This window comes from Dermacentor albipictus, chromosome 9 (assembly GCF_038994185.2).
Source record: "Dermacentor albipictus isolate Rhodes 1998 colony chromosome 9, USDA_Dalb.pri_finalv2, whole genome shotgun sequence".
Lineage (NCBI taxonomy): Eukaryota > Metazoa > Arthropoda > Arachnida > Ixodida > Ixodidae > Dermacentor > Dermacentor albipictus.
In genome coordinates, this window is record NC_091829.1 from 27,408,664 (window position 1) to 27,428,947 (window position 20,284).

The following is a 20,284-nucleotide window of genomic DNA, read 5'->3' on the forward strand; positions in this document are numbered from 1 at the left end:
GCGTATATAACCTCCGCAAGCGTTCTGCAACGTTGCACGGTTTTCGGCGACCTGGACACGCTCGTATAATTTCCCGGCCGCGCGGCTTCAATATGCATCGTGCCTCCAGGGGGGGCGTTGCGTCATTACGAAAGAGTGCCGTTCTCGTGCGGGGCGTCATATGTGTGCGCATAACGCATGCACGAAAACACGCAGACACTCTTTCTCGCGCACTACACGGTGACAGGTGCGCAAGCGTGATGTCGGTGGGTATAGCGTCGAGCAAAAAAGAAAAAAGACTTGGGCGTGCTGTTTACGACATGACTCTCAGTCAATACTGCATGCTGTCCTCCCCCCTCCCTTGCTCGGTGTTTTCTGCCCCAGCAGGTGAGCAACGCTCTGAGCTAGTGTGCGTAAACGTATGTTTGCGGTGACCCTGTTTGTGTTTGCACACGTGTAGTATACACGTATATGCGACTACGTGTGCGAGAGTTTTTATTTATTTATTTTTCGTGATGGCCACACTTTGCGAAAGCGATTAGGCCGCATCCGTGCCGCAAGCTCACGCCCGTGAACAACAAAATAGCGAAGCACCACAAGAGACCGTCCTGTTGGGGATCGGTTTATTTCTCCAGGATCATCGAGGTTATGGTTTCTAGAGGTCAGATGTGTGTTTTTCGTGCTTTTGTCTGTTCATCGTCTGTTCCCGAGTTCATCTGTTCGACTTTCTTTCTTTTTTCTTCTTTTGTTGGATTGAAGACTTCGCCTAACGACGCATAATGTTTAGTGCATACTGTATGCTGTAAGGCTTGTGTTGTGTAAGAATTTAGTGCATACTGTAAGTATGCCGTAGAGCTTACATTGTGTATGAATTCAAGCAGTGGTTTTGTGGTTACGGCGATCATAGCTGGTCGTGGAACTGTAGCGGAGCCCAGCTGTTCCCTCTGTTCCTGCGTTCGTCTGTTCCTGCGTTCGTCTGTTCCTGCGTTCGTCTGTTCCTGCGTTCGTCTGTTCCTGCGTTCGTCTGTTCCTGCGTTCGTCTGTTTATGCGTTCGTTTGTTTCTGCGCGTTCGTCTGCTTTTCTGATGGTACTACATCTGTACTAGTGTGCGTCTGGCGCTGTGGATTTTGAATCGTACGATGGTCGGCGCACGGACACACGCGGTCGCCGACGTGTTTGACTTCACACTCGCGTATGAGCGCAACTTTCTTGCTGCTGGCCGCTATACGAGTTAACGGTGCCCGTGCGAGCTCCATTAATCTGCATTCATGCCGCAGCCCTAACGCGTGTGACGCGGACCCGCGCGTTATTCCGGATCAGTTGACCTCCTGCAGAAAACAGGGGCGTGGTGTTGCACGCGTGGTTATATAGTTTGGGGGGACGAGGGGCAAAGGGTTAGGTCGGATTAATCGAACGCCCGCGCCGAGCGCCTCCGCCTGTTAATTAGGGCGATTGATTCACGGCTCTTAGGGAGGGAGGCATCGGCGCTCGCATTAAAACTGGCCCGGTCGTGGTCCCGCCTGGGCAGATGGGGCGTCCGATAAATCTTGCGATACGCTAAGGCTATTACCGTGGCCGCCCGCCACCGCCGCCTCTGTTACTGCCTCTGCGAGCCGGCGCGTGCATGTGTGTGTTTGCGATCGATGCCCAACCAGCGGCGGCGAATTGTGTGCGCGGGAGAGGGGCGCCGTTTCGCGCACACACCGTAAACGTCGCTGTAAGTGACGACGCTGATTATTACCGAGCTTTCACGATACCGCGTATAGTTGCTTACAAAAAAAAAAATTACTCGAGGGAACTTGTGGCGTTACTGCCCACGGGAGCTGCAACTGCAAGTGTGGCGGTCGGAAATAATGGACAGTACAGCATCATCGTCATTCATCACGCCCTTAAAGGCCCCCTTGCGGTGCATTACATACCGGGGGGACTATGTACGAAAATATTCATTAATCAGTCAACTGAGTTAATACGTGAATTGATACTTTAGGTAAACAAGCTCTGACGCAGTAAAGCAACAGAGAAAGCAAAAGAGAGAACGGAATAGAAAATACAAATCTCTTTATCCAAACAACATGATGAATAGAAAGATATCAGGTGTTGATACATTACTTGTCTCATTGAGAAAGTCAATTTTTTTGGAGGGGCGGCGAGGGTTCAGTGACAATGTGATCAGGCAAGCAGTTGCGTGATTAAATTACAGAAGGTAAAAATGATTGATGATAAGCCTAGATCCATGCAGGCGTTGTATCGTGAGACAGTTGAAAAGGCGGAGAACTCTGTCTTCAAACAAATCTGTGACTTTGCGTATTCATAATATTTAACAATATGCTGGTATAAATGTAACAATCCACAATAGTTCACGTTCGCAGAATCTTGCTGTAGTTGGAAACAACTACATACATGATTTATACAAAAAAATGAAAAACTAATCTCTGGTGTTACCGTCAGAGATGTCAGAAGATTGACGCATGCGATTTTCGTTTGTCTGTTGTTTCGTTATCTGTATGCTACATCGCCTCGTGGGTATGCCTATTTAAGTACTGTACAGTGGACTTAACCGGGTCGGCTCACGATGCAAACCTTCAGTTCGATCAGGAAGTCAATGCTCGCCCCCTGAAGCCATGGTACTTTTTCAAGAGTCCTTTCAATCTTCCATGCAGCAAAAGAGAAGTAAAACCGTCTTCATCGCCCCTTGCCAGCCATGCATGACCTACGCGATGGTGGCCTAGCTGCGCCAGTCTAGAGGCATCCCCACAACGCGCTTCCGGAAACTACTTAGTGCCACCTGGCACCATATCGCGTCCCCGTACATGGCGAACGCACGTACACAACCAAAGCACACACGAAAATGCCGTAGCACAACTGCGGTGGCTTCTCCTGGAGTTCTGTGCATACACTGACACACAAATCGCAAATCACACTTCAGTCCTAGCCTTGCCAAAACGCTGTGCTCTCGTCGCTGTCGAGCATCGCAAATCGATCAAAGTCTGGAACGTATCCCTGCTCTTCAAAGCCTTTTTTTCCCTTCCACCTTTTTTCTTTCATTTACCCCACCACCATGTCATTTTCCCTTCCCCGTCGCTTACTGCTCCCTCCCCCCTCTTCTTGTTTTGTTTTTTTAGTCACCTATGATTCTCGCTGATATTCTTTTCTCGAGCACCGATCCCTTTTCTCAAGTCGTTCGGAGCAAGTATTCTTTTTTTCGTCGTCTGCTTGGCTCTTCCAAAGCGCTCGTCTGTCTGGTGCTCGACCTCTTCCATCTCGAAAGGGACTCGTCACCATGGCAACCTTAATGGCCGCGGCCTTGGGCCCTGCGCACCCATGCTCGACATATACGCGTCGTCTCGGCATTTCTTTTTCTTTTGCTTTCTGTCTGCGTCCTGTTCGTGCTGTCATCGCGTTGCAAACGCTGCTTGCTCTCACATACGCCGCACCACTTCTGTCGCCGGGCTTAACAACATCACGTTGCACTGCAAGCACGCCTTGCGCAAGCAAAGAGAAAACGGTAGGTGTACCTCGCGAGTGGTAAATGGTGGCATCCCGCAAAATGGAAGAGAAACGGCGCCCCATCCATAAAGTGCGCTATACAAGGTCAAGCCACGGTAAACCAGTCTATTGTCCATAAACAAGTCCATTGTCCATTGTCCAGTCCATTGTCCAGCCGAAAAGAGACATCGTGTGGTGCGTGCAGTAGTAGCTGCTGAGCACTCGGAATTATCGAGCCGCACTCCCTCATCTACCCCGACGCGCCGTTCCCTAAACCGCTCCCTGCATCCCGAAATTCTCCATCCCGTCCTCTAACATCACTCCGGAATACAAAGGTCATGTTTTCAATGCTATCTCAATGTAAGGAAGCACAGAAAGTTTAGCAAATGCGGAACATAGTTTAAGCGTTTCATCGAGCGCCACAAGGAGTCCGCTAGTCGAGGTCAAGGCAAACCAACTTTCTCGAGAATGTGAGATTGTATCTTGTGTGCATGAGTGTAGATGCTCAGCACTTAGGCACCGTACACCGCTCCCTATACTTCCCGCAATTCGCCATCCTTTTCTCTAACATCGCTCCCGAATGGGAAAAATATTGTTTTCTAGCGCTTTCTAAACGCTAAGCCACACGAATTCGTAAATACCGAACGCAGTCCACACGGTTATTTTTATTTGCTTTAAGTATAAAACATGGTAAGGTAGGCTACCGGCTATTCCGATTTATCAAGCGCCATAGAACCTGCATTAGATGAGGTCGAACCAGGGTTAACACAACAGTAGAGTACATACAGTTCACAAGACCCTGAACCTTCCTAACATCCCCGCTTCCCTAATTTTCATGCAGTATGCTAGCGTTATTCCCGACTCCCCAAATCTCGTTTCCGATGTTTTCCGCCACCTTAAGGACGGAAAAGACAGCAGCAACAGAATTCGAGCCACTAGACCTAGTCCGATAAAGTAGGAACTCTGGACCGTTGAACCGCGAGGGTCACAGCGCTCCCTTCGAACAATTTTCCCCAATATCCTGTTTTCCCTACTTATACCAGAGAGCGCGGAGCTTCCCGCTTCGGTAGCACAAGGAAAACGCGGGGGGATAGGGAGTGGAAGGGGCTTAAAATTTCCTGCGCGTCCTGTATCCTCCTTTAACGCTGGGCGCTCGACACAAACGACGCTGCGCACCGTCCCTTTGCCTTCTCCCCTAAAACCACGGTGACTCTCTTCCAATCCCGTACTCACTTAAGCTCTGTTCCATGCCCCTTTTCCAGTTCTTTCCACTACCTCCTAAAAATAATTTTCTTTGCAAAGCCTTCAGGTCGTCCGACCCAGAAAAGCTCATTACCTCCTTTCCCCAGCCCTTCTTTCCCTTTTTTTCCCGCGAAACTTTGACCAAAGCCCCAAGAAGTGCTCACGAAGACCACTATATATATGTACCTTCTTCCGTTCTTATCCGTGTTTCCCACTCGCCTTTGGCCAGTAGTTACATCGCTTGATCCGCGGCCACCCGTTTCAGCTTCCCCAATTTCCCATTCTCCCCAAACTCGCTCGCCTTCCCTTCCCGCGACCGTCTCGAGGCCTCCGTTCCTCGATTGTCCCGAGTCTATCTCTCTTCAGATAATGCAAGGGCCTTTCCCTCGGTATAAAAGAGGCGCGCGACCCTTCTGTTTCCCCCTTCGTCCCCAAAATCCCTGCGCCGGTACTCATTAAGGGCTCTCGCCGTCGGGCAGGCACTCCTCTCAGTCGCGCAGCTCCGGGAGCTGGCCTGGTTTCGCCGTGAGGTGTGGTTGCCGCGGCTACACACGATGACGACGTTTGCGCGGGCGCGCGGCTTGCATGCTTACGAGGGAAGCACGTTGCCCGTGGGGCAACGGCTTCCCGCTCGATGCCTTTCTTGGCTGTCTCGTCGTACCTTGTGTGTTTTTGTGTGCCCCGGTCCCCCTGCTTCTTCCTTTTCTTTCCAAGTTTTATTGTGACTGCCCCTTTTGAGCCACGCGTTCGTAAAGCGACGTTGAGGACGAGAGACTGGACAATAAGGAAGGAAACAGCGCTGGGGGGAAACGGGCGGCGACGGCAGGAAGGAAGGAAGGAGCCACGAGATAAGCGCGCCAGTCTCTTTGCCCATTAGCATTTTATTTTTTTAACACTTTTCTACCGTCTTGTTGGGCTGCTCCTGGTTGAAAGCTCCTCTTCGCGCTAACTTCCGCTCGCTTTTGCCTCAATGTGTGTCGCAGATATGGAGCGAGCATACACTGATGTCTGTGCGCGTAACTGTATGTGCTTGTACGTGTGTGCTTGTACGTGTGTGCTTGTACGTGTGTGTGTGTACGTGTGTATGTGTACGTGTGTGTGTGCACGTGTTTTCGGGCGCGTTTCCTGATGCGCTCGCAGGCGCGTGTTCTATGCGCGCGTGCTTGCAGGCGCTGAGACCTCGTGAGTGTTCTACGCTGCCGCGGGTGTAACGATAATGGGACGGGCCGCTTAGCCCGACGGCGCGGTTGCGGCATGGCCACTATAAAGGCTGATCGCCGCAGCCAGCGCTCATAAAGGAAAGGAGTCGGTAGGGGGGATGCCTTATACGTGCAACGTATAGCAGTATACGGCCGCGCCCAGCGAGCATCCTCCCTGTGCGCGCGTTCCCGACTGCTTGGCGCGTTTCGTTTCCATCTTTTCTATACAACGGCACGTGACGTTCCGGCGTTTTATTCTTCGGTTAATCGGCAGGAGCTGCCGGCTGTGCGCTATAGTCGTTGTGCCCTCTCCACCACGCGGCGCTGTTAACGAGCCACGCGGAGTATCTCCACGCGTAGTAAATCTGCAAGTTGAGACGCTCGTGTTTCCTTGTGCATGCGCGCTTAGTTGCTTGGCTTATACCGTGCCGGCACGCGCGCCTCTGTGCACGAGCGGCCTTTCTTTTCTGCTACTTCTTCATTTTATTTTGTTTTTTTAAGGAAACATATTTTTAATTTTACGCCAGTATAACGATGATGATGACGAGGATCATCATCATCATGCGGGCGGAATCTACACGACCGCCGTTGCCTACACTGACGCCCCGGATGCAGCCGCGGGTATTTAAAATTGTGCTCTGTACCTTTAAAGCAGGCGGCAGGGATAGCGGTTTTAAGGACGAAGTAGTATAACGTCTATCGCGGTCTCCTTCTAGGGAAACCAAAGAGCATGCAGCACTGGAAAAGTTTAGCAAACTTTGTATTGGTCAGACCGTTCTTGAAGACTACGTGCAGGTTTACTTAGAGACTTTGCTTGGATTTATTGGTGATAAAAGGCCTTTTGATAGAGGGGGGTCGGGGGGAGAGAAAAGGGAGTTTTCTTTCTTTTGTCATTTTTAGTCGCGCCGGAATCGCAGTGCCTGTACGTATAATGCTCAGCACTTTAAAGAAAGGGTACTCAGACAGCATGGCGGTCGGTGCTTTTTGCGCCACCGGTAAGCACAGTGCAGTCACAGTGCAGTCGCAGTGCATCACAAAGGCTCTCGAACCCGCCGTGGTTGCTCAGTGGCTATGGTGTTGGGCTGCTGAGCGCGAGGCCGCGGGATCGAATTTCGGCCACGGCGGCCGCATTTCGATGGAGGCGAAATGCGAAAACACCCGTGTGCTTAGGTTTAGGTGTACGTTAAAGAACCCCAGGTGGTCGAAATTTCCGGAGTCCTCCACTACGGGGTGCCTCATAATGGGAAAGTGGTGTTGGCACGTTAAACCCTATAATTTTTTTAAGACGGCACGCGACATCCTGCTGTAGCGTGGTCTATTCGCGGGTCTGTTCTTTATATTTTTTTACCTTCTCGCTTGACTTAACGTCGGAGCGAGGGAAAATGGGGGGGGGGGGGGGTTGGAGAGGATGGAGCAAACAATCCCCTTCGTCGGCGTCTTCCAAACGACTGACGCCGTCTCGCTTTTAAAGAGTTACAGTAGTAGCGTATACAGCAGGCAAACGCAAGGATCCTTGGGGCTGGTTAGATTATATACGTTGGCTTTAGCCTTCGCGAAAACGCTAGCCGTTCATCGTGTGTCCGCGTGTGCCGTGTGCGTGTTTGTGCGTCCGTGTTTACTTACGACGCTCTCGCGGCCCGAAATAACCCAACAGAATTCGCAAACAGCAGTCGCCCGCACGACTGCAGGTTAGCAGTCTATACCACGCAAAGTTTCGGCTCGCGACGCAGGCACTGTTTCAAACCCGATCGTGCCTTTTCGCGTGTCTCAACGCGAGTATAGGCAGTACAATAAGCGGGCGGAATTCATTGTTTCCTGACCGCTCCCAGTGGTCAAACTCAGTAAAGGAACTGTTCGATTTAACTTAACTGACGCAGATTGAGCGCGCGTTTTCCTTTAGGATCGTTAGGCGAGTAACCGAGGCAGTGTTCGCATTGCATATAGCCTCGAGACAATGTCGGTAAAAGCAGCTCTGCCTGTGCGGTTATAGTGAATGGTGAGATATGGGCTGCTGTCAACATGCCTCGCATTTAGATCCGAGCGCGGCAGGGTACACGCAATAAATTAACGAGCTCGCCGTTCCAGACGTCACATTTCTCTGAGCAAAATCGATTCTCCGTGGAGTGAGATAGATTAAACCGCTCGGTTTCTGCGACCACTGTCCCAGATTGTTAAAAATAGGAGATTCGAGGTTGGGTATACCATTCTTACTTCTCAGACTTGGCCTGAGTGCTGGAGATCAGAATTTGCGCGGTGATCTGCAATAAGTAATAACAACATTTCACTAATAACCTTTTCTAATTAATGACTTGACAGGGCACGTCGTAAGTGCAGAGCTGAGTTCAGCTAGCACTCAAGGCGTATTTTTTTTCTTTTTTTTTTCTTTTCTAGAGACTGGGCGCAGCCCGAGCTGTACGCGCACTCAAAATGTATCCGTGATAGATTGCATTGCGGTTCCGGTTGACATTTTTCAGTAGCACACGTCATTCTACACAGTGCGGAAGCATATCAACTGGAACATCGATGCGTTTCGTCGCAGACTCTGACCGCTTACCGTATTGATTCGTGTAAGGGCCGCACCACCAATTTACCAGCCAAAATTTGGGGGAAGAAAATTTCCAACGGAAAAGCAGTCGCGTTCGGTGTCCCGATGCTGTGCGCGTGCGCATCGGGGAATTTTCGCGCGCTGCGTACTTCCGCGTGCTGCTACTAGATGGCGAGAGTTGCGAGTTGCCCTCTGATGCAATAACACATCCAGGAATCTGAGGTGTGCACAAGTGAAGGCTGCGCCAGCACCATTGTGACTAAAAGGTTGTCCCGTGTAAGGGCCGCACCTCGACAAAACTAAAAAAAAAAGAAAACTGCGGCCATTACACGAGTCTATACGCTATTTCTCGCAACCTGTGCAAGGCAAATAATTTCTCGCAAAAGGTTACGCTTTCAGCAACGGCCGAATTCAATTCTGGAAATATAAAAAAATACATTAATGAGTCATTCATTAACATTTTATTTACGAAATACTTATCGCGAAAGTTCTGACTTGGTGTACGTCACCACGCGAACGTACAGACGGTCACAGAAGTTTACAGGACGCGGATTTCCACTACGAGCATGAACGTTTGCACTCTAGGGCGCGGCCCTTCCAATTTAATGCGTCCAATTGCGCTGCGCTGTTGAGGTCGAGGTCGCCGGTTCGATCCCCGTAGCGACGGGCACATTTCTACGGAGGCGAAATGCAAAAACGCTCGTGTATACTTAGACGTTAGGTGCACGCGTTAAAGAACTCCGGATTAATCCGGAGTGCCCCACTACGGCGTGCCTCGTATTCACGCCGTGGTTTCGGCATTTTAAACTCCAAGGAATTAATCAGAATTAACAAATTTAATGCGTCAATATACGTACGTCGCAAAAGCTAGTACCGACTGAACAACTGAATGCGAAGCCATGCGGCAAGGCTTCTCGGAAATTCAGTTTCCTCGTTTTCTTTTGTTTCTCAGATCTCACGTCCGATACACTTTTGTTGCCAACTGTACACACACAGCGCAGCCTTTTCCAGGAAGAGGGAACGCAGGATACGGTCGAATGGCTTCGTGCCATCCGCGGTGTAGTCTTCGCGCTCCAATCAGTCGCACGAAGAGACTGGACCAAACAAGTTTTTACCGCACTCGCCAGCGTTCTCGCTCGAGCAATCTCGTCTGCGCAGAGCTAAACGGAAGCGAAGGAAGCCAAATTTAGCGCGACACGCGCCAATCTATAGAGAGGCAGAACGCTCGGTGTCTCGTTTAACGCGGCACGCGCGTACTCGGAGCCCTGCATCAACTTTCCCATGTAGTATGGATGAGATTTGCTTTGGCCGTGCACTACATATTCTACAGCCTTCCGCCCCACTTCCCCATATGTACTGTGCGCTGTAGTGTATACGGTAAAAGCAAATCTCATCCGGTGTTCCGTTGTGTGCGCGCGTCCTCCCCTTGAGTTATAAACACCAACAGCGTGCCAGTCTCGGGAGGGGACCACGCGTGTGTCAAGTTCCGGGGGGAAACGCTCCGGGAGAAGACGCAAGGGGGAAGGCGTTGTCCCTTCGGGAAATGACTTGGCTATGTTTGCTCTCGCGTCCTTCCTCGATCGTATATATACTTGGTCGTCCCATCGCGATTTTGTGCTCCCTTGCTATTTGTTACCTCGCCTTTCGGGCGCGCCCGGTGCTAGACGAAGCGCTAAGAAAAGGACGACACACACACATAACGTTGACTGGCAACGATTTTATTCTTTGCTGCCTGCTCGCTTTCGTTCGCCTGCCTCGAACTGCACGGAAGGACGGGCTGGCCGGTTTCGATCGGGACAGCGCACTCGAGACATGCGCCCATGGCTTCACGCACGTGATTGTGTGACTGTCGTTGTGTATTTTTTGTTTCGTTTTCTTCAATTACTACCATTTCTGTGGCGTCGTTGGTGTGTCGTTCTTTTCTTCCTGGTATAGTACCGGTCACTTTAACTCGACTATATTTATTGCGACAGCAATTGTATGGACACTTCAGGCACATTTCTGCCGTCGGCGTCGCCCTGACGTTCCGTATAAACCCCAAGTGCGGTAAAGTGCGTCGGCGCGCGCTGCGTGCTGTATGTGCAAGTGAAAACGTGCGGGAGTGAGCCCGTGATCGCAGTTCAATCTCACACACGCAAGGGAGGAAAGTAGGGAGGAAGCGCGCCGTCTCCCGTCGCGCGCAAGGCGACGGAAGACGACGGAAGAGGGGGGGGGGGGTGTTGTAAGAAAGAGGGGGGGGGGAGGCGTCCTACTCCGGCCGGCCTGTACTGCTGTAGCTTGAAACCCATCTGCGACGGGAAGAGACCGCCGTGTGTTGTGTTTTAGAGGCTTAGTTCGCTTTTGATGCGAGAGGCGATTCGCTCGCTGCTGCTTCCGCGCTTCCCCTCTCCAGCGCTTTGAGAGCTCCTTTCCGCGGTAATGGAGTGAGATGCGTTCATGTTTGCTTGTGCGCACGTGGCATCGCGCTTGTTAATTTATATGGTATGAAGTTTATAGGACCGATAAAACTGCTATCCTTACTTCGTATAGCTGTTCACTAATTTGCTATCGCAAGCGATCCTTCGCCTTTCGGTCGAAACCGCAACGTTTTTTTTTTTTTTTACTTTTAGGCTTGTAACATACAGCGCAGCATATATAGCGAGTATTTCGTTAAAACGAGGCTCGATGGCTGTATGTGCGCTCGGTACGTTGTAAACGTGAAGCGAGATTACTTGGCGCATCCGCCAGAACTCGCGCTGCTCTTTACATCCTCTCCTTCGCGCGTGTATATATATATATATATATATATATATATATATATATATATATATATATATATATACACATATACATACCAGAAAAAAAGCAGTTCTGGGTCCGCGTAAATATTCACAGTGAAGTAGACGCGCGTATGAAGCGGTTTATTGACGTTTAGGCCGGGGTCCGGCCTTCATCAGAATATATATATATATATATATATATATATATATATATATATATATATATATATATATATATCTCAACGTGGTGAAACTTAGAGTGAGATTTCGAGTAATTCTATTTCGTTAAAACGAGGACTTGCCGCATACGCTCCGGCAGATCCGGTATAGTATCTCTGCAAACGCTTTCTTCGTGTGGATGCATGTGCGAACGAATAGGCCGGGTATAATGCCTTTCGGTATACCCGACAAGTTTGAAACCTCCCAGGTCAGCGTTAACTTAGAATAAAGCGGTGTCGTTATAACGAAAGACTTACGGTATATGCGCACCGGAAGGCCACGGGTGTCTATATCTGCAAACGCATCGTTACGCGTATGCATGCATTTGCGAACAAGGAAACCGCGCGCGCTGTGCCCTTCCAGGAGAACCCAAAAGTTTGTGAAAGCCCCCCTCCCCCCCCAGGACGGCGCAACTTTCCTAGTTAGCGCTCTCTCGCGAGGATTATGCACTCCGTGCGTGCAATTACAAGGAAGCGCACTCCACGTTACGCGCATCGAGGCTTCCTCGGGAACGAGTCTGATCAAGACGCCATTTGCATGCGAAGGGGAAACCTCGCGTGGGATCAGTCGCGGACGACCGTTGTATACGCACCGTTGACGCCCCCCCCCCCCCCCCCCCCCCTGCTTGGCGCTCGGTTTCCCGTTCCCGCGCGATAGGACGCAGCGGCGCGACCATTGCGATTAACACGCCGTCGTGCTATGCATACTGTGGTCGATCCCGGGGGCCCTTCTCCGGCGATCCGTGCGTGTTTAATAGCGTAACCCTGAAGCATGTTAGGGCTATAGCTACATCCGTGAGCGTCTCATCGCGGCTGGAGAACCCTGGGCGGCGTTTACGAGTAACGTTGAAATCGGTCTAGCTCACCCTGTATACAGCGAAATTTATGCCGGGACTCCTCAATCTTAGCTAGGTGTCTCAGGCAGTCGAACTATAAGGCTGCGTTTACACCTGCGACTGGCAGAGGTCGCGCGACCAAGCTGGTCGCAAATGGTCACTTTGGTGATTTGGCTCCCCAGCTGATTGGAGTCCCAATGAAAGCTGCCGAAGTAATCAGCGACGCAGGAGTAGGGCGTCGGAATACGGTGAAGGTTATCTTACGTGAACGTGGTTCTACAAGCAGACGTGAACGGCAGAAATCGCGAGGCATTTCGGTGTCGCGACGGGAAGGTCTCGCTCGCCGGTGTGAACACATCGGTCGCCGTGAGCTCTCAGTCGCCGGTGTGAATGCCGGCCTAAAGGCACACTAAAGGGAATCGTTAAATTCTATTTTCGTTAATTCTGCTACGAGAAGTTGATTACTAGAAGAGACAAACTGAACATCAAAGTTCCAGTGTTCTGATTGCGTGACAAAGCCCCAGCGCCGGTACGTTTCGTAGCGTCGCAGTTTTCAAAGTAATTTCTCGTACTTGCGCTGGCTGCGGCTCAGTAAAATTTCACGAAGCTTGTCAAGCTCAATCTTTGCTTCCGTTAGAATGTGATATAGATCATCTTTGTACTGTTTCACACGGAGTCGGGTCCCGTCCCTGAATGGAATACGCATCGGTTGGCGGCAGAACAGAGGCTGAGTTTATTTTTTACAAAAGACGCAGGCGAGCATCAGATGTACGCGAGGGGGAGGTGGGGGGGGGGGAGGGGGGTCAAATTCCCTCGGTCCTCGGTCCCTGTCCGAGGAGATACTGGAGGAGATACTGGATGTTCTCTGCTGTGCCTCTTTAACGTACTCGTGAACCGAAGAAGCTTTCGCAGCACAGAATCGGTTTAAGAACAACATTTCGTCGCTGGTGTCCTTTGTAGAGGAAAAAAAGTTGACACTTTCTTCAGCGACCCTTTGATTACAAGGTAGCACGGATCTATATACGCCTACGCAGCTTAACAGAATTGGTGGCCAAGCACGCTGAACTACTACTAACGATTCGCGATGTTTAGAAAGCACATATCACGTCCACACCCCGTCGCGAATATCTTCAGAGCGTCACGATGCGCCACTGCGGTTATCAAACAGCGGCTTGTCTCCCACCCCATCAAACAGTAGTAGTCCAGCCAGCGTAACAGCAGACGACGCTCACGCGCTCTCGACCGTCTGCTCCGTGTTGCAGTGTATAAGAGCCGTCGTTGCGTATCGGTTTATTGCATTACGAGCGGCCCCGGCAGATGCGCTTCCAGCGTCCGTCAGTGAACCGCGTCGGAGTGTTGTTTCGTCGACCGCGACAGAAAACAGTGCCTGCGCCGTTTCGCTAAGCAGTCGTTTCGTGTTTTCCGTAAACGGCCGCTATACTTTGTTTTGACGGCGTGTAACAACACTTAATCGAAAGTCAACAGCTCAGCTTAGCGCCGTATCTTGCTTACCCCATGACAGGAATTCGAAACAGGTGCGAGGCCGTCGAAGGTTATACCGTATGTACCCGCGGCTGCTGGCATACGAAAATTCGGAGAGTTCTAACGCAACAGCCGTTAAGAGCCCCGTGTCGCAGAAAATCCGGTGTCAGCGTCCGGCGTCCCCGTGAGCGATAATTCCCGCATGTATTTAGGCACATGTACACGCCGCGCCTTACTATATGACACGCGGTATATTGGCGTTACGTTGCCAAACCATTCTATCACTAAGTTGCTCATCTTGTCTTACATTATTGACAAAGTTATTCCTCGGATTTTTTGAAAATGATAGCCCACAAACAAATGTATCGAAGTAGGACACCGACAGCGCACGCCTGTTATGTTAAATCTTCTCAGAGTGAAATATTAAAAAAGCGAAACAACGGAAACCTTAAAGCCGTGTAATTTTTTTGGCGCGGCGGTGCACTACCTCCGGGATCGGCCCACGCAAGAAGCCGTGTTTCTACCAGAAACATCGCAAACATAGCCTTCGTCCATAGCGCTCGCCGCCAGCGTTTCCCGGTATACATTAAGGCTACATTAAGTATACATTAAGGCTACATAAGCTGCAGTTGCCGGGAGGCGTGAGAAGCATGTCATTGATCTTTGAATCCTATCGCGTGCTGCTCTTAAAAACGAAGCTTGAGCGTCCTCCAATTTTTATCATAAATGCCCGCGCATTTTTTCGATACCGAAACTATAGAAAGTATTCACGTGACTTCACGCATGCCAGTGTTGTCCTCTTCACATGCAGCTTCGCCGTGCTGCTGGAGATAAGCGGATCGAGACAAAGCACATCTTTTCACTGTGCTCACGGTACAGCAATATCGCGGCTTCAATGAGTGTCAGTGCATAAACCTCTTATGTAGTCGAAAATAACACCCCTCGTGGCGACATCCTGTGGTCGCGTGTTCAACTATAGCACGTGTGAGGAAAGTTCTTAAGGTCGCGTGACTTGTTGGCGTTCTTGGCGAAGAAAAGTCAGATATGAGATCATGAAGATAACGTCACTGGCCGCAGCCGTCAGTCAAGCTACTTGATTGGGGCACAATTAAGAATACAAAATATGGAATTGGCACAAGCTTCGGTTCAGTTCCAGATAGTCTCACTAAATGCCTCCTCCAAACGGGCCCGTACTGCATCTATGTCTTATCCCAACAGCATAGCTGTACGTAATACTTCCTCCCTCGATATGAAGCCAAACTCATGAGCAACTTTAGGAAGAACGTGGAATTAATTTTCCAGCGGCGATCGCTCTCCAGTTACACGCTACAGCCTGACCACACGAGTATGTACCAAGCAGTAATCCCTCGGTTCAAGTAGAACTCCGTTTTGTCCGGTCTCTATACGCAAAATCGGTAAGCAGTGCATAACGCTTGAACTGAAATTCTAGTGTTTGCGGTCGTATTTCTCGCCACTCAGAGACACGATGGGCATACGCGTTGCAGCGATAATTCGGCCGTATAGGAAGTGGTCCGAATTAACATCGCTATTATATCCGCGGTGGCGGCTCTGTGGCTATGACGTTCGAGCGTGACGAGGCAACGTGCCGGAATCCCGACCACGCGTCGGTCGCAACCCCACGAAGAGAGAATGAAAAAAAAAAAAAAACGCTGCCGTGCTTAGGCTTAGATATACGTTAAAGAGCTCCAGGTGACGTGAAGTAACCTGAAAGCCCCTGGAACTGCACTTTCCCCCGCTACAGCCACATACATCTCCCCTCTATAACAACCCTATCGCGCTACATCATCTCCCAACACCTTACCACACCCCTCTAAGGCTGGTGTCATAACGACAGCGCAAATTTAGGGCGTTAAACGTTGAAGCCCTTATAGTAATAACTGCACGCGACTGACGAAAGCGGGGAGTGCTGCAGAAGCCTCATTAGCACTCTCGTCCACAGCTGCACAACCGCTCACACGTGTTTGCAGCCTCCGCACACCTTTCGACCAAGGCTGCCTGCGTCACGAGACCCGTTGTGCATGGCCGCGTCGAGGTAATGAGAAGATCTGTGGCGGACGCTATAGTCTCTCTTTGCGCGAATAACCGCGCCTTGTTGTGTTGCGTACGTTTATAATACAAAGAAGACGGCCACTAGGGATAAAGCGCACTATAGCTATCTGTCTGTGTTACCGTACACGGGAGCGCGCGTTTAATTTGTTCGCGTATCGGCAAAAAAACTTAGCGACGGGGGGAGACTGACCAGTTCTCTCGTTGTCGGGAAACAAGCTCCCGCGTTGAATGGGAAAAACACAAACGCGTGGACGAATTAAAAAATTTAAAAAAAAAAGGCAAAAGAAACGAGAACGCGAACTGTGGAATGAAGAGCACACGCGACTAAATACAGCGCCTCTTTCGCAAACACTATTTTTTTTTCTCTCGTTTCATTTTCTACAGCAGCGAGGGACGGATGTGTGTCTCACGAGATAACATGGATTAGCAATCGACCCTTTCGCTTCGTGCGGGACATCTAGAGCCCGTCCGCGTGCGCGTATACTCTTTAACGGCGAAAGCCTGCTGTCGACGCTGCCTCTCTAAGCAGAGTGTGTGTGTGTCGGTCTCGTTTTCCTCTTTCTTTCTTTTTTTTTACTTCCGAGTACACGCGCGAGCAACGGGACAGAAAAAAAAAAAACGCCAGATAGCGAAATGTGGTGCATCTCAGCGAGCGGAGACCGGCAGGCAGTGTTGACTCTTCTAAATCCGCCGCGGTACGTTTACGTTTTCGGGTGTAGCACGCTTTCAGAGTTCAACTTTCTTTCTTTCTTTCTTTCTTTCTTTCCAATTTGGCGCGTCAAGTTGTTCGAGGCACGACGCCGCAGCTGACGCCAGGAACACCAGGTGCCCGTCGGCAATCCTTTCAAAGGAAGAGCAAAGATGAAACTCCAGCGCAGAGCTGACGTATCCGGCCATATAATGTAGCAAAAAGCAATGGGGATATAGGTTCGAGCGGCGAGACGCAACATGTTATCGCGTCACTCCAGCAAGCAGTATAGTGCGGTAGCTTCGGTTAAGTTATCCCAGGCCTAAATTACCTTTGTTTTTTTTTTCTTTAAGCGATAGCGTTCTTTCGTCTACTTCGAGAGTGACGGAGTTCTCGCACGATAAATTGGAGAGGGTAACAAGATTAAGGATGAGAAGAGTGGAGAAGGAAGCCCAGGTGCGGGGAGGAGGAATTGTGCCCGAGTGGTTGGCGCAGGCGACACCAGCCCGCGCGACATGACGTCACATAAGTATCACGTGATACGAGCTCCTGATTGGTGTGCGCGAAGCGCACGAGGTTTGCTATGAATACATATGCGTGAATACATAGGCGTGTACGTGTTATTTCATACATATGTCGCCTTTTGTTTCATACAGTTTTTGTTTTGTTTGCAGTCCGAAGTTATGTATGATGTAATTTTAATTTCCATGATGATTTCATATGTAAACCATTTGCATATATTTTGAGTCTAAATCTGTTTACTTCTGGTGTTTAGTAGCCGTGCTTTTCTTTTTTCTGAGCTCGGTGCAAATTTTGTTTTGCTTTAGTCAATGTTGAGACGCGTGTAAACGGGCAAATGGAGGTTGGGGCACAGTTGCTACATCAGGCTTTCCGAGTCTTTAAGCCCTCCTAGGCAGCTACATACTAGTTGCATGAGTAAAGATAAACGAAATGACACGAGAAGTCGCGAGATGTCATGGAGATAACAGGGTTACATAAGAAAGGTATCGCTTACTTATACCATTATTTTGTCACGGTAGAAGCTATCCATCGGCCATATTGCTGGAAATGTCCTTTCGACATTGCGGAATGACAGCACTTTTGCGTATAGGCGAGTAAATTAGACTCGACCAAAGAAAACAACGGTATAGTAATAAAGGATGGCGCCTGCCTTGCACTGTGTCTGCGCCTTCTCGCTTTTGTTACTCGTGCTTAGTTGAAACCAGAGCAGCCTGGTAATAGTGTACGAGTACTGCGCATGCGCTGATCTCTCGCAGTGAATTCTGAATGCGCAAAGCGGACCGGCCCTTGAACAAAACACTTTGATCGTCTATGGAAAGGTTTTAAGCGTTTCTGTCCCTAAAAACTGTCGATTACCTTAGTACCTAACAGACATCTCGTAGACTCAAGAGCTTACTTTTCGTGGCTCATAGTGTATGTATACTTTACGAAAACGACCATTTGCAAGATCGTGTAGACCAATGATGTACCCAAAGACAGTCTTGTTGATAACTGTTGATGGCAGACAGTCTACACGAAGACAAAACAGTTTGTTATGGCCTAATCTGAGAGACGCCGGCTCGAACCATCTGCCATAACCTTAGGTATTCCGTAGAACTAAATTAAAATTGCTCTTGAAAGACCAATCAAAGCGCTCGCAGAGAGGTCCGTGATATGTGTATGAGAATCACGCAGCCTCCGACTCCTCGCCTGCCACAACATTATTCCGTTGGACTGACGCTCCCTCAACCACTTATCAAAGCATGCATATCAGAAGTCTGCGCTATATAGGTCTATAAGAGGTGCGGGCTCCCATTCGTTGCATTACCTTTAACTATGTACTGTGGATTTGGGATCTTATTTTTTTTTAACAACCCTATCGCCATTCCAATTCCTTGCATTATCTTTAACTAGGCCCTGTGAATTTGGGATATTTTTTAACCCGATCGCCATGCTTTCTTCCACCTGCGCAGAAGCACCGCTCGGAGAAGGTGCACAGCGAGCTGGAAGGCAGCGAGACCTGGCGCAAGCTGCACAAGTCCAACAAGCACAGCAAGGAGCGCTTCCACCACCACGAGAAGCACGTGAGTTCCTCGCACTGTTTTTGTTGTTTACGGAACATGAAGCCGAGGCTGGTGAAGCAGCGCACAGACACGGACACAGTGCAGACAAACAGGAAAAGACGACACTCGCTGCTGTTTGTCTTCACTGTGTCCGTGTCTGTGCGCTGCTTCACCAGCAAGGTATGATGATCACTCACCAACTAGCCCAACTTTGCACTTTACTGAAGCCGAGGCCTCCGGCTGTGAGCACACCAGCTTCATGCTATGCTTGAGACACCGCAGATATATGTTTGAAAGCGCGAGGAGAACTCAGCCACGACGACTTCGCTGCCATGTCTGTTCGGAAATAAAAATTTGCGAATGGCCCGATTTCTGGTCACGTGCCGATACGGCGTACTCGCGAGTAGTAAAATAGGAAAATAGTAGTAAAGAGTAATAATAGTAAAAGCTGTGGTTTATGACTAATAACTAGTAAACTTTTGAAAGTGGCATTGTCGTTCGAAACCGCTCTTTCCTCGCGCAAAACCGGGCGACAGCAAAGAGAAAGCAAAGAAAGACATGGCGGCAGACGGCGGCGTAGAGGTTTCAAGCAACTATGAGCATTTATCCCCTCTTGCCGATTTTAACTTCATAAACGTTTATTGCGCGCGTCTAATGGACATAAGCGTATTAGGCAAGCCTGGAGCAGTGGAAATATGTACTCACTGGCCATTGCATATCGGTGCAATATTCAGTCGGCGCTTGCAACCACAATTTTACTTGCAAAATGACCATCGCAGTTCTATTTGCAAAGTTTCGAAATAGCTGGTTTTTGTTCATAAGGTGGATCATTCCGCAAATTTTTCATGGCCAATAGACGGTCTTCACCACGGCGATATACCGCTTTACCCTGTCGGGAGACGGATGCTGCTGTTCATTGCCGTAATTTGTTTATCTACTGTGTGTCGGCGTGGTGACGACGAACACTCCGGCGTTCTTACATGCTTCCAGACGCAGTGCGGTGCGCGCGAATCGCTGACGCCGATAAGATAAGCATTTAGCGCAGACGGGCAGCTGTGAAACTCTGCAAAACGCTGCGACGTGTAACCCCGCGCGTCGTCTGCATGTAGTAAAACCCGAGAAGCGGCCGCCCGGCCCTTACCGAATAAAAATATAAAAATCACACTGAGGTTATATTCTTATACGGCTTGCTGAAACGACGGCGTCGGAAAGTGCCTCTAGGTCCTTGTTCGCTGAAACATTTGAGCGTTGCGTGAGTCAGTAAAGAGACGAGAAACGGCGCATCGTCTGCTGTCGACACGTCATACATTGGCGTCTGCTGTCGCGGAAAGAAGCAGACGACGCTGAAAACTTGCACAGATAAGGCGCTGTATACGCCGATAAGCAAGCATTCAGTAATTTCCCGAAGCGCTTGAGCACCACCGAATTTTTATACAGCATGTTTTACAGGGGAGCTGTTAGCCTACAGTAAGCATAAAACATACAGCACAGCACTCGCCTCAGTATAGAACAACCACCAAAGCAAGCATCCGTACAGCATCATTGATAATAGGGCTCCCCTGATAACAATGATAAGATTAGGACGCACGCAGCGCTCCCCGCATACGTTTCCCGGTAAATATTACTGTTGCGCAAGCGGCCGCCGCGAAGGCGGTTTGCGACGTGGAGTGACGTCACCAGCCTTTCATCTATCAAATAACCAGCCTAGCAACTGAT

General features: G+C 49.8%; 2 protein-coding genes across 2 annotated transcripts in view; one reads left to right on the forward strand and one right to left on the reverse strand.

The window, feature by feature from the left end:
- The window catches only part of LOC139049425 (TBC1 domain family member 2B-like), a 192,085-nt gene that overhangs the window by 104,543 nt on the left and 67,258 nt on the right, over positions 1 to 20,284 (reverse strand). The window lies entirely within an intron of this gene.
- LOC139049864 (uncharacterized) overlaps positions 1 to 20,284 on the forward strand; it is a 147,213-nt gene that overhangs the window by 97,830 nt on the left and 29,099 nt on the right. The window contains exon 2 of the mRNA XM_070525698.1: positions 18,479 to 18,589. Within this exon, the coding sequence (XP_070381799.1) occupies positions 18,479 to 18,589 (111 nt within the window). The remainder of the gene's footprint in view (positions 1 to 18,478; positions 18,590 to 20,284) is intronic.